This window comes from Geotrypetes seraphini, chromosome 5 (genome assembly GCF_902459505.1).
Source record: "Geotrypetes seraphini chromosome 5, aGeoSer1.1, whole genome shotgun sequence".
Taxonomy (NCBI): domain Eukaryota; kingdom Metazoa; phylum Chordata; class Amphibia; order Gymnophiona; family Dermophiidae; genus Geotrypetes; species Geotrypetes seraphini.
The window spans coordinates 228,785,114-228,798,160 of NC_047088.1; the positions used below are offsets into that span (position 1 = coordinate 228,785,114).

The following is a 13,047-nucleotide window of genomic DNA, read 5'->3' on the forward strand; positions in this document are numbered from 1 at the left end:
CCCCTTCTGACAGTGACTAAAATAAGACAGTGGTAACTCCATCATTTGGGCTTCGAGTGACATAGACGGTTTGATCTCTTCCAGAATCAATTCGTTAGTTCTTCTGGCAATCCACGGCATGCATAAAATCCTTCTCCATAACCAAAGCTCGAATGAGTCAATCTTCTTTCTGTCTTGTTTCCATAATCTACAGCTATTGCATCCGTATTTTTAGTATTTGTCCACAGTGTTACAGAATTTGGGGGATACAGAATAACCTACAAAATATTGCTTCTAACCTTTAAATCAAGAATCTTCCACTTCTCAGGATTCATTGATAGATTAATCATTCCCTATAATTTACCTAGATCATTGTGATCAAGTAACCAAAATCTCTTAGCCATACCTTCACTCCTTCGAATTGTTTATGATACCACGCGCAAATCAATCCTCTCTGTAACTGCCCCTTCATCATGGAACTCACTGTTATCGTTCCTTCATGAACAATCCTTTTTAGATAGATTTAAATCTAACCTGAAAACTTTTTTATTTAAAGACAATTTTCACCGCAGATGAAGAAACCATTCCCTTTTTATCTGTCCTCCTTACACATCCAGGGTGGGAGGGAGGGAGGTGGGAAAACATTATAATTATTATTCATTATATCTGTTTTATTGAAATTATACATGTGGTTTTATTTTCATTAGTTACGGGGAGGAGGGTGTGTGTGAAAATGTTTATTGTTGAAATATTTGTATATTTAAAGTGCTTTTGTTTGATTCGTTTATGTTTAAATTCACTGTATTGCACTGTTAATAATTGAAAACTAATAAAGATTTACAAAAAAAAAAAATCATTTCCTCCCTATTGTATTTACACTTTTTGGTTTTCTATCCTATCAATTACTGTATTTCCTCCTCAACCAAATGTATGATAATTTACATCCGTCTGTGAGTCTCGTACTTGCTACCCTATATTTATTTGCAATTTTACCTTTTGTACACTGCTTAGGTATTTGATAAGCAGACATCAAATTTAAAATAAACTTGAAACTTGATCCATGCCTAATGTAGGCAAAGGGATTTACACCAGGGCTCAGTTAGTTTAAATCCTTGCACTTAAAATTGGGCGTGGATCCCTGTGCTAAACGCTATTCTATAAATGGTGTCCAATGTTGAGTGCTATTTACTGAATGGTGCTTAGCATTAATTTATAAAATTTAGTCCTAACCACTGTAGAGATTTAATGGGGACATTATCATGGTGAGCTATTGTTAAGATGGGTTATTTTTCCACAGGTTCTATTTTATGCAATGAGACCTAATTACTAATAACCCAGATTAACCGTGTAATAATATATCTTAATAGTAGACTATATTGATAACTTCCACTCTTTATCATGCAGAGAACTTGTATTTAGTAACATAGTAAATGACGGCAGATAAAGACCTGAACAGTCCATCCAGCCTGCCCATTACTTATACCCATTAAAATACATAATTTTATTTTTGCATTAATACTGATTGATTATAAGTGCTTATTTGATTATTGTGTTTTGTATGTATATTATATTGCACTTTTTGTTGGATTTGAAAACTAAATAAAGTTTAAAAAAAATACATGATTAAATTAACTTGTCTCTTCTTTGATATTTCTGGGTCATAGACTGTAAAGTCCACCTGCTATTGTCCTAGGTTCCAAATGCTGAAGTTGCCATCCAAACTCACTCCAGCCTATCCAACCATCCTGTTTTGCATCCAACCATCCGGTTTTGCATCCATAAAGTCTGGCCGGTAACATCCTCATGTTTCAAATTAATGGAGTTCCCATTGATGCCTTCCCCAGCCCAATCCTACACTAAATCATCACATATGGGAAACAGACCATGCAAGTCTGTCCAGTACCATCCTTAGCTCTTTAATTTACATTCTTTGTTTTCTAGTTAGAGATCCTCTATGATTATCCCATGCTTTTTTGAAGTCCATCACCGTTTTCCTCACCACCAGTTCCCTCGGAAGGGCATTCCAGGCATCTACCATCCTCTCTGTGAAAATGAATTTCCTAACATTGCTCCTGAGTCTTCCTCCCCCCAACCTCAAATTATGCCCTCTAGTTTTACCATTTTCTTTTCTCTGGAAAATATTTGGTTCTATATTAATACCTTTCATGTCTGTCTTTTTCAGTTGTACGAGAACAGCAAGTTGAGTTACATCCGGGTACATTTCAATCCTCTGAAGCAACCCGCTCTACTCTGTAACACCTCTGGACATGTCCAGAAATTCTCTTATGTAATTCTGAAATCCTCTTCTGTAATCCGCTTTGAACCGCAAGATAATGGCGGAATAAAAATCACTAATGTAATGTAATAGGTAGTTCTATGTTCCTGGAGGACTTGCAATCAGGCTACTCTAGAATTAATTTTGAATCTATCACCACCCCCTAACTACTCATGTGGAAAATAATTGTATAACAGGGTACCTCTAAATATTTAAAAACTCTGTTTTTAAAGGCCACAAGCTATATGCAATTGTGTTTTGAATACTTCTGTCTCTAGCAGATTATAGTAAATTTTCAGCTCTGAAAACTAAGGCTTCCTAATTTTTTCCATTAAAATATTTTCTATTATAAATCTGAAGTACAACCATTTATAATGTGGAAATAAAAAACGTATGCAGCAAGATACTGCACTACTGCTTTCACTCAGTATTTTGCCACACACGTGCGCCTTACTCATTACGGACAGGCTATGCGAGAGGGGGGAAACCCCCCTCCCAACAAGGATAAAAGCTATTTTTCCACACAATTTCCTCAACTGTCAGTGCTTATCTGAAATGTAGTGATAACTTCTTTTAACCTATGCTTTTTGGAATACTTTGATATGTATCAGAAATGGCTACGCAGTTTATATGATAAATTGTCATAAAGTTGACAGCCCCCTTCATAGAAGTTGGTCCCTTCATAGATTTAAATGATGCTGAATTGATAGTTAACAAGCAGACTGAGAGAAATGCGTCATGTTAAAATGGCTTTAACCTGGCAGAGATGAAGCCATCCATAACATGCTTTCCTTACTTCTGTAGCTCCTGAATTTTTGAGTGCTTTGCAGAGATACTGCACATAAGACAGTTCTTGCTGGGCCCTCCAGATTTGCATATTTACCAGTGGCAGCTTTTGGGGCCTTTTATATCAATGACAGCAAACCAAGTAGGTGGTCTTCTGACTCCCCCCCCCCCTTTTTTTTTTCTTTTTTAACTAAAAGAGTGCTATAATTTTGCACAGCCTGAAATAATTGTGAAGGTACAGATACTGGTTCAACTCACTATGAATTATTAGTGGAAAAGTGAGCCTCAGAAGTATGTTCTATAAAAACTAATTTTTGTCACTTGAACATGTGCTGCCCAGAGCTGGCCCTGTTCTACTAGACAAGGAACAAACATTTCACATTCACAGATGCTCCTAATTTGCCGCGGTTTGAAAAGCAATTTAGATCAAACGCATCCATGTAAATGAGTCAGGGCTTCTTAATTAGGTGCCTCCATAGGAAAAAAAAACACAGAACTTGGACCACATCAGTAGGTGTGGGTGTGGCACCCATAATACTGAAGCTTTTTCTTTTAGAAACAACTCACTATCACTCAGGCAAAGTTTTATAGCATATTGTGACACAATAATACATCTGCAGATGGCACGGACATAAAGACACAACTCCAAAAGAAATGTTAAAAAAACACTGTCTTTTGGCAAAGGACTTTAAATAGGTCATCCTGCTATGATTTAGCTCTTTGTATCTGATTGCCAGGTTTGTGTTCCAGATGAAGAAGGAGGCATTCCAGTTCACAATTTTGTCATTAAGTTTTCCAACTGGTATTTCTTTGTAAAGAGATACAGATTTTCAGAAGACATGGCCAATATCTTGTCACAACAGCAATTTTGCATTGGGCCGCTAAAAAAAAAAAATATGTAGTTTGGTCATGATACAAGTGCTCAAGATTATTTTCATGACATATATTGAAAACCTCTCTTACAGAAAAGGAAATGTAAGAGTTTATTAATGGTCTATGATAACTTCAGAGATTTATTTTCTGGAAGTGAAGAAAACAATTAACCATGACACCAAAATATATTTTAAAAAGATTGCCTCTTCACCATTTGTATATGAGATTTTTTTTTTTAAATTAATGTTAAAACTATTTCATTAGACTGGAAAGATTCAGGGGACATTTTGTTAAAGTACATTAAGCAGTTAGGGGCCCTATTACTAACCTGTGTTAGTAAATGAACTTAGGGATCGTGTACCGATCGGTTTGCAAGCCTTTTGCGACCCGATTTCCCTCCGACCCGATTCACTAACCTGTGTACCGATCTGATCCCGATCCGTGCATGCAAATGAGGGGAAACAGCATGCAAAGCAGGAAGGACGCAATTCACTAAACTTTCCTCTGACACACCGACTGGCTGGCTGATCAAAAAACAAGCGACTGGTGAGAACCAGTGCTTGTGCTAAATCCCTGCTCTCTGCCCTGATTCTCCTGCTCTGGCCACCCTGCTCTCTGCCCCGATTTCTGATCTCCTGCTCTGGCCACCCTGCTCTCTGCACCGATCTCCGATCTACTGCTCTGGCCATCCTGCTCCCTGCCCCAATCTCCTGCTCTGGCCACCCTGCTCTCTGCCGCCCTTCCCCGTAGTGCGAGCCCGTGCTTTTAACCCGCTGGTTAAAAGTGGGGCTGCACTGCAGGGAATGGCGGCAGACAGCAGGAGATTCAGGGTGGCAAAACCCAGCATCCCTGCAAGTTTCTTAAGTGCCCGTGCAAGGTCTGTTGTGAGTTCCTTTCTCCTTTTCTGCCATTTAAAGCATCAGAAGCACTTTGAATGAGTGATGGCAACCCCTTTGCTCAATGCTAGCATGGCTAAATGCAGTCCTAGCTTCATTGCACTCGCTTCCCCCACTCCCCCAGGGCTACTCCAGAGAGCATGCACAGACCATCTACAGAAAAGCAGATGATCTGCGAATGCGTCAGGATTGCTCACTAGTGATCCATGTGGTCGGTGGGGGACATTACTCCGATCACCCCCATTTGCATGCTGAGCCTTGGTGAATTGGTCGGCCTGCCGCGGATCGGGCACGGATCAGGCACGGAGAGGCAGGTTAGTGAATCTAGCCTAAGGAGGGAATTCATCAAGGGGCACTATTTGCATTAGCACATGCTAACAATTAGGCCCTGATTCTCCAAAAGTGCGTCCTGAGTTTAGGCAGCTGTAGGCGTCCAACAGCTGTCTAATCAGCCAATCGGGATGCACGTTTTTTTTTAAAAAAATGCTCCCCAGGCAGGCCGCCTATATTGAAGGCGAGGCCCGCAAGACACCGAGGCCCTGATTCTGTATAGGACGCCCAGGAGAGGCGTCCTATTCAGAATCGGCCTACACTAGCGGGCCGCGGCCTGTCCGATCGGATGCCCCCCCCTCCGACACTACCGCCCCCCCGACATTACCGATCTCCCTCCCACCCCGACACTACCGATTGCTGGCAGGAGGGTGTCCAATCCCTCCTGCCCGAAGATGCACCCCCCCGCCCCCCCCGGTGCTAACAACCTCCAAACTAACCTGTTCTTCAGGCCAGACGGTTCTTGCCCGTCCAGCATGTAGCCCGCCTGGTCGAAATGAGGCGGGCTCGCCCCTTCCCGGCCCATCCCGCCGAAGCTTAAGGCCTGATTGGCCCAGGCTCTAGAAGCCTGGACCAATCAGGCCTTAGGCATAGCGGGTCCGCCCATCCCCACTTAATCTAAGGCCTGATTGGCCAATCAGACCTTAGACTTAGTGGGGATGGGCGGACCCGCTATACCTAAGGCCTGATTGGTCCAGGCTTCTAGAGCCTGGGCCAATCAGGCCTTAGGCTTCGGCGGGATGGGCCGGGAAGGGGCGAGCCCACCTCATTTCGACCAGGCGGGCTACAGGCTGGACGGGCAAGAACCGTCTGGCCTAAAGAACAGGTTAGTTTGGAGGTTGTTAGCGCCGGGGGGGGGCGGGGGGGCGTCTTCAGGCAAGAGGGATTGGATACCCTCCTGCCAGCAATCGGTAGTGTCGGGGTGGGAGGGAGATCGGTAATGTCGGGGGGTGGGGCGGTTGGTAGTGTCAGGGGGGCGGTCGGTAGTGTCGGAGGGGGGGGCATCCGATCGGACAGGCCGCGGCCTGCTATACTTATAGCGGCAGAGAGATCCCTTGCCGCGATAAGTATAGCGGCTGCGTCTACTTACAATGTAGACCAGCATTTTGCTGGCCTACATTTTAAGGTTTCTTCCTCTACTAGGGAGACGCTTAGGGCCACCTAGGTTCGCCTAAGGCCCGCCTAAGGCCCTTAGGTGAGCTTAGGCGTCTTGCGGGTCTCCCTAGGCTCCCAGAGGCGCCTTCAGGCCTGCCTGGGGAGCATTTTTTTTAAAAAAACGTGCATCCTGATTGGCTGATTAGACAGCTGTAGAACGCCTACAGCTGCCTAAAATCGGGACGCACTTTTGGAGAATCAGGGCCTTAGTGTACACTAAATACTAAGACACCCATTATATTCTTATGGGTGCCTTAGTAATTATAGTACAAAAACAGGAGAAAAGATTAACCGCTGTAAACTAGATCCGCAAAAGGTTACTCTACTGAAACAAAAAACTATCTAATTCAATGGTAGTAATTCAAAATGAAGGAAAAGATCTCAGAGTTACCACTCCCAGGATAATAGTGATATTGTCCAAAAGGGAATTGTGGCATGTGGTACCTTTCATTGATCAAAAAACCTTCATTATTTTTTATATATATATTTGACTTAATTCGTCACTAATCATATATTTATTGGATGCTACCACTCCAAAGATAGCAGATTTATATTTAAAATAGAAATAAATTATTTTTGTATTTTTTAATTTTCTAGAACTGTGCAAAGAAGCCTCACTCAAAACTATGCCAGTAGCATTTTTTTAAAGTGGCTGGTACAAGCCTAGCCTACTTGTGCAAACAGGCTGTGCAAAAAGCAAAATGTAACATCAGAGAAAGCCTAATATTGGCACTTATCTTTTAGAGTTGATGTAACATGCAACGGCAGATAAAATTTGCCGTAGTATCCCGTGTATCATGTCCAACGGGAACCCGTTTCGCCGCGATCAAGCGGCTTCTTCAGGTGGCGGTGACCCTCTGGTCAAAAAACAGCACCCTAACTGAGACTAGCCCTACCTGCGTACGTTCCGGTTCAGCAGAAACTTGTCTAACTTTGTCTTGAATCCCTTGAGGGTGTGTTCCCCTAAGATAGCCTCCAGAAGAGCATTCCAGTTTTCCACCACTCTGAGTGAAGAAGAACTTCCTTACGTTTGTACTGAATCTATCCCCTTTCAACTTTAGAGAGTGTCCTCTCATTCTCCCTACCTTAGAGAGGGTGAACAACCTGTCTACTAAGTCTATTCCCTTCATTATCTTGAACGTTTCAATCATGTACCCTCTCAGTCTCCTCTTTTCAAGGGAGAAGAGGCCCTGTTTCTCTAATCTCTCACTGTACGGCAACTCCTCCAGCCCCTTCACCATTTTAGTCATTCTTTTCTGGACCCTTTCGAGTAGTACCGTGTCCTTTTTTAGGTACGGTGACCAGTGTTGGACGCAGTATTCCAAGTGGGGGGCATATCATGGCCTGGTACAGCGGCATGATAAGGTTTTCCAATCAGTTCATGATCCCCTTATTAATCATTCCTAGCATTCTGTTTGCCCTTTTCGCTGCCACCGCACATTGCGTGGACGGCTTCATCAAATTGTTGACCAGTACTCCGAAGTCTCTTTCCTGGAGGGTCTCTCCGAGTACTGCACCGCACATCCTGTATTTGTATATAAGATTCTTGTTACCGACATGCATCACCTTACACTTATCCACATTAAACCTAATTTGCCATGTCGCAGTCCATTTCTCAAGCTTGTTTATGTCACGTTGCAGGTCTTTGCAATCGTTCTGTGTCTTCACTACTCTGAATAATTTTGTATCATCTGTAAATTTAATCACCTCGCTCGTCGTTCCAATTTCCAGGTCATTTATAAATATGTTGAAGAGAACGGGTCCAAGCACTGAACCCTGTGGCACTCCACTCGTGATGCTTTTCCAGTCTGAGTATTGTCCATTTACCCCCACTCTCTGTTTCCTATCTGCTAGCCAGTTTTTAATCCACGTGAGTATTTCACCCTCAATTCCATGGCTCGCAATTTTTCAAAGCAGTCGTTCATGCGGGACCTTGTCGAACGCCTTCTGAAAGTCTAGATGGGCCATTTGACCTTTGTCTGCCATCATGTTTCCATGTTTCTATCCGGGCTTCCTTTCTCGCTACAATGACATTTAAAACTGCTTTGTTATCTCTCTGTCTCCTGCTCACCCACCCACCCCTCTCTCTTTCTGTGAAACTATTCCTGAAATGCTTTCATGTTTTCCTTTTATATACTGACGTTTGTCAACATTTCCTTATTTCTGATCTGAAGAAGAAGGATTCCCTTCAAAAGGTCATCATAAAATGCATTGAGTTAGTCCAATAAAAAAGGTATTACCTTATTTCCTTTTTTTTCTCCCTATATATTACCTTGGAAAGTAGACTAACATGGCCACCACACCGTTTCACCCAGGAACATTTTTGAAATGCTTTTCATTACTGAACAGCATGATATACATATATTGACCAAAAGAAAAAGAAACATCAACAAGTTCCACAGAACACCAAGGGAAAACTAAAACCAAAACAGTACTGTTGAAACAAAGTTCTTGAGGCAAAATTTTTTAATTGCAGGAATACTTCACAGGTAAAAATAAATCCATGTGATGCAGTACATATAACACACTTGGAGGATGAGATGTACAATGTCTGCATCTATGAGACAAACATGGTTTTTCTTATTACATAGAGCATTTTGGACCCCAATTTGTTTATATAGAGTAGATAGTTCCAAGTCTAATAGATGCTGGCACTGTCATCTGGAAGTTGGGACGTTGGATCATTTACTATACTATTGTCCCTTGATACTAAAATTCTGGAGATCTATTTGGGATCAAGTTAAAAATTTATTAGAGAATCCAGTGGCACTATCATATGATACCATTTTATTTGGAACATCTATGAGGGCAAAAAGTCAAATTTCCGTAAAAAAATCAAACTTTTGTTTATAATGATGGGGGTTGCCATGCAGCTTATCTTAAAGAATGGAAAAATTGGGATAGATTACATTATTTATTCTGGTGGGAATACCTATGTTATGTCTTCAAAATGGAAAAGTTTATGCCAATTCAGAAGGGATATTATAAAAAATTTATGGAAGTTTGGGAACCATTAACTAAATATTGTAAGGATTGATTTATTTATATACATGAGGAATACATACACATCTGGGGAGGGGGGAGAGGGGTATGTTTTGGCACTCGTTAAGAGGTTGTTTACAGGTATTTTTATGAGGTGTTGGTTAATTGGAAATGGGTGGGGGAAAATAATTCTTGTCTGTATTATATTAAGTTTATTGTGCTGTAATGTTAATATTATATGTAAATGCATCATCTCTTGTGCACAATTGAAGTTTTAAAAATGAATAAAGAAAAAAAAAAGAGGATACTCACTGAGAAAGGAAGGAACTGATAATGTTTTGTGCAGCGCACATCAAACAGCTGTCTGAAAATCGCCATGGAAAAGATAATTCGTTTTTCACATGACATTTTTTATGTAAGTTTCTTATTCTCTCTCACTATGCCCCCCTTCACTTTTCACTATTACCATTCAGTCACATTTCACACAATTAAGTATTCTACATATTATTTGTATTTATTTATTTATACCCCGCCTTTCCCAAGGCGGGGCACAATACAGGACATACACAAACAGAATCACGTACAGTATAACAAATCGAACATGAATAAAACATAATAGTGATAATGTAAGGCCTCCTAAAATTACAAAGGGGCTACCAGCGCCTCGCATCAAAAAACTATAAATCAAGTTCCTTATTTCATCTTCAAGAAAAGGTATATCATCTTAGACAAAACCAAACTATAACTGTTATACTTTGATTCTTTTTATTTTGCAAACCAATAAACAAAAAAAATCTGAAAAGTCATATGACTTACTTTTTTAGATGCACAAATAAGATTTTCAGTGTGTCATGGTTTGATTTTGGCAGCTTCTTTATAAGACATTTTATGGCCTCAATGCGAACATCATAGTCTTGCTTTTCTGAGAAACAAAGAAAGTGGCACAGCTTCAGATTTTAGTTTATGGTTTAAACTTTATTTAATATACCGCCCTTGCATAGGCAATAACAGAGCGGTTCCATTGCTCCCCATGTAATACAGGCAATGGGGCTCGTTTTCAAAAATGCAGATGTCCAAAAACAATATAAACCAGCACCTGGATGGTTTATATCGCCAAAACATCCATGTGCCGATTTTCAAAACAATGTTTTTAGATGTCTTGCAGGACATTCACCCTCCAGGACATCTATATGTTAAGGGGGCATGTAAGAAGAGTGTTTTGGGTAGGATTTGGGTAGGCTTAACACTTAGATGTCTTGCAAGAATAATCAAACCTTTTTTTTTCAATACGTCCAGGTAAGGTGATGAGCACATGGTTATGTACAAGGGGCCACATTCTATATATGGCACCCCAAAAAAATCACTGATCAGTATGGCACTTAGGGCTCCTTTTACTAAGGTGCGCTAACGTTTTTAGCATGCGCTGAAGATTAGTGCACGCAAACCACATGCTAAATGAAAAATACTAACGCAAGCTCTATGGAGGCGTTAGCGTCTAGCGCGCGTGGCATTATAGCGTGCACTAAAACCGCTAGCACACTTTAGTAAAAGGAGCCCTTAGTGCGGTTTTATAAAAGGCTCCTACTATATATAGAATCAAACTTAGCAGCTATATATGGCATAATATTTAGGTGCACTCATTTAGGCTAAGGAAAGCCAGGGCTAAATAACCGCACCTATATTTGTGCACCTCACTTTTAGGAAAACCCATGATCCTCCCCTGCCCTTTCTTGAGATCCGCGCACTATAGGTGACGTCTACCACTTTATCGAATGCGCCTATCAAGTTGTGCGTGGAACTTCTAATTAGTGCCAATTAGCATTATTGGTACTGATTGGTCTTGTTAAGCAATTAAGTTGCACACCCAAATTGGCTGTGCACACCGATTTGCACACGTAATTTATAGCGCCATATACGGAATTTGGGGGAAGATGCTTAAGGCATAGGGAGCTAGCATTCTGTAAAGCGTGTTCTGTGCAGATCCCTCTTTACAGAATATTATCTTAGCCCAGGTCATAATGGCACCTTTTACTGATTTTGGCCCACTATGGTTAAAATATGTTAGCAAAATGTATAAAGCTTCTTTTAATGCAAAGATACTGTTTTCATCATTCTCTATAAATCATTATTCTTACTTAGCTTCAACCCACTATAAAGTCATTCGTCTATCATCCAGCCACTCAAACAACAGTGGGTAGTAGTTGTTAATGTGGAGTGATGACTGGAACTTCCTTCCTCCAGGGATCTGTGTCTACTGCCTTCAAATTATTCCCAGCCACAGCATGTATAAGGAAAAGAAAGTGAGCAAGGAATTGCTGGTTCCCCTCCATATTCATTGGTTTGGCACTCACAACTTTCATTATTTGCGGTTTTTATCTCACTGACTCACCCCACCTCTTGGACCTCTCCACAAGTTACTTTTTAAAGCTTGGTGGTCTAGAGGTGAAGCAGGGCAGGAGTGATCTACGTTCCTGCCCTGTGGAGAGCCGCAAACAAAAGTGGCTGCCGTAAGTTCCCGCTATAGTCCTGCGAGACCATGTGAACTCAAGGCAGCCATTTTTGTTTGTGGCTCTGCATGGGAAAGGAGCGTAGGAAGATTGCTCCTGCCCTGCTCCACTGCTGGATCACCAGGATTTAACAAATAAGTGGAGAGGTCTGGAAGGCAGGAGGGAGGTGGGGTGGATCAGAGTCAGCCCTAAAGTTATTTGCGATTTTTCCTTATTTGTGGGCCAGCTTTGCACTTAACCCCTGCGAATAAGAAGGGAAGAGTATAATCTTGAATCTCTCACAAGGCTATGCAAAGTTGTTGTCACTGAGAAAATGACCCTGTTTATCTATAACATTGTGAAAGTATACCATTGGTTAGAGCTATGGCCTGAAAGCTGGGGAAGTCAGGGTTCCAAACCTACTTCGGGCAAGTCACTGTGCTCTTCATTGCCTTTAGTACAAACATATTTACTAGAGCTTTTTCATATTTTGGAGGTAGTGGCTATGAACTCAATTAATTCTGAGAACTAGCAGAAGAAATTACAGAGCGGTCCATCAAATCCTCTCACTAAATCTCCAGCTAAGCTTTCTGGTTTCAACTCTACTGATCCAGGAGACAGACGTCTCCCAAGGGCCAATGAGCTCCCACTCAATTTGTGTCCTCTACTTCCTTTGACAAGGAAAATCATCCTCGGGGCTCAGTATACTTCAAGCCAAGGAAACTTGATTCTCGTTTCCTATCTGAAAATCCAAGAGCTGCACTCTGAATTACATAGGCTCAGAAAGCTATAAGCAGGTAAGTCAGGAGGGAAAAAAAATGAGTTTTGTATTTACACATCTTTTACTGGCCCCTCTTGTACTCGAAATACCTACCTGTTCTCCTTTCCCTCCCTGAAGGGCTGCCTCTACAAAAAATTCCTTGACCGATCCCTAGCATTCCAAGCGGGCAAATGGAACAAATGCCTCTCCACTCTCATCTCCAATTTCCCCCCCCCTATCAAACTTTCAGGAAGTTAACTAAAACCTACCTTTTTGACAAATTCCTCTGATTTATCGTCCCTCCTCCTCCCTTCTCTTCTGACCTCTCCCCCCCAGACACTTACCGCCTCACGTAACACCGCCATTTGTAACGCTGCTGTACCGAACTTATAACAAATGTAACTACTCTGAACATATAATCTAGCTGCCAAAATTAACTTCACCGTATACTTATTGTCTAGATTGTATAGGTAACTTGACCGAATATGTATCGTCTAAAATGTAAATGTAACATTAACGAAATTG

General features: G+C 41.4%; 1 protein-coding gene across 1 annotated transcript in view; it reads right to left on the reverse strand.

Annotated features, from left to right (window-relative positions):
- ARHGAP15 (Rho GTPase activating protein 15) overlaps window positions 1-13,047 on the reverse strand; it is an 850,722-nt gene that overhangs the window by 51,494 nt on the left and 786,181 nt on the right. The window contains exon 13 of the mRNA XM_033947260.1: window positions 10,093-10,198. Within this exon, the coding sequence (XP_033803151.1) occupies window positions 10,093-10,198 (106 nt within the window). The remainder of the gene's footprint in view (window positions 1-10,092; window positions 10,199-13,047) is intronic.